Source organism: Oryzias melastigma, linkage group LG19 (assembly GCF_002922805.2).
Source record: "Oryzias melastigma strain HK-1 linkage group LG19, ASM292280v2, whole genome shotgun sequence".
NCBI classification, from domain to species: Eukaryota; Metazoa; Chordata; class Actinopteri; order Beloniformes; family Adrianichthyidae; genus Oryzias; species Oryzias melastigma.
The window spans coordinates 3,333,074-3,334,112 of NC_050530.1; the positions used below are offsets into that span (position 1 = coordinate 3,333,074).

Below are 1,039 nucleotides of genomic sequence, written 5' to 3' on the forward strand. Positions count from 1 at the left end.
AACTTAATCTCATTTTTAAAATGATGTGCTGTCGAAAACACTTTTTAAAAAAAGTTTTAAGCAAATATCCCAAAATCCCTTTGGGGGAATTATTTAATTTATGCATAAAAGTACTAAAAAACGTTTAAAACTGACTCTACACAGCAAGTGGGTTTCAGTTGTAACAATAACCAAAATAGTAGCAAGCAGGTTTCTGGATCAGTGGGATTTACTGCTTTGAAAGCTCAAAATTAAACTTATTTATGGCAGAAATCTGCAAAAACTCCAACTAAATATCTTCAGCAAAGTCTTCTCACCTGAAGTTTGGAGTTGTGGTCTGTTAAGTTGGTGTTGAAGTTCCAGCTAGCAGACACAGCGAAGGAGAAAACCTCCTCAGCTGTGCTGTTGTAGTCACTGAGGAACCTCAGAGCGTCAGAGCTGCTGTTTGCATATTCTCCTGGCAGCCAGTGAGCAGGAAGAGCTCCAGAGAGCCTCAGAACTGGCAGCAGGAGCATCCACCAGGCAGCAGCAGCCATAGCTAGCAGGTGTGTGAATGAGTTAGCCTCTGCAGCACGGATCCCTTTTTAAACCGTCCTGTTTTGCCAGTTACCACCCAGTCAACAAAGACCGGAGTAAATGTTGTTGTTGCAGCTGTCGATTCAGCTCTCTGCTGCATGAAGTCAGCATCCAGCAGCGGCTGACTGCCAAGTGAGCTACACACAAGACGTTCAGTCCTGATGATGGGAGCATGGCGGTGTGATCACAGTAAGTACCAGAACACCTGAAAGTTACAGACTCAGGAATTAAATCAAACATCGTTGGCACTTAAATCATCAAATCCTCAACAAAAATAAGCATACTTCAAGTATGAGTTTGAAAGTATACTTAAATATTTCAACATGTGGCTCTTTTATCTCTCCATGGTGGCTCTCTGGCTGAAGAAAAATAAAATAATTTTCAAAAAACTTAAAGTTTAGCTTCTATTTTAGCAACATGCTAACATTTTTTGCTAGTTTGTTGTCTACTGGGGTTTTTAGCCAAATTTAGAGTTTAGCTTCTA

The 1,039-nt window shown here is 40.5% G+C and overlaps 1 protein-coding gene across 1 annotated transcript in view; it reads right to left on the bottom strand.

Annotated features, from left to right (window-relative positions):
- Positions 1-1,039, bottom strand: part of LOC112154380 (angiotensin-converting enzyme) — a 23,951-nt gene that overhangs the window by 5,934 nt on the left and 16,978 nt on the right. The window contains exon 26 of the mRNA XM_036217192.1: positions 297-563. Within this exon, the coding sequence (XP_036073085.1) occupies positions 297-563 (267 nt within the window). The remainder of the gene's footprint in view (positions 1-296; positions 564-1,039) is intronic.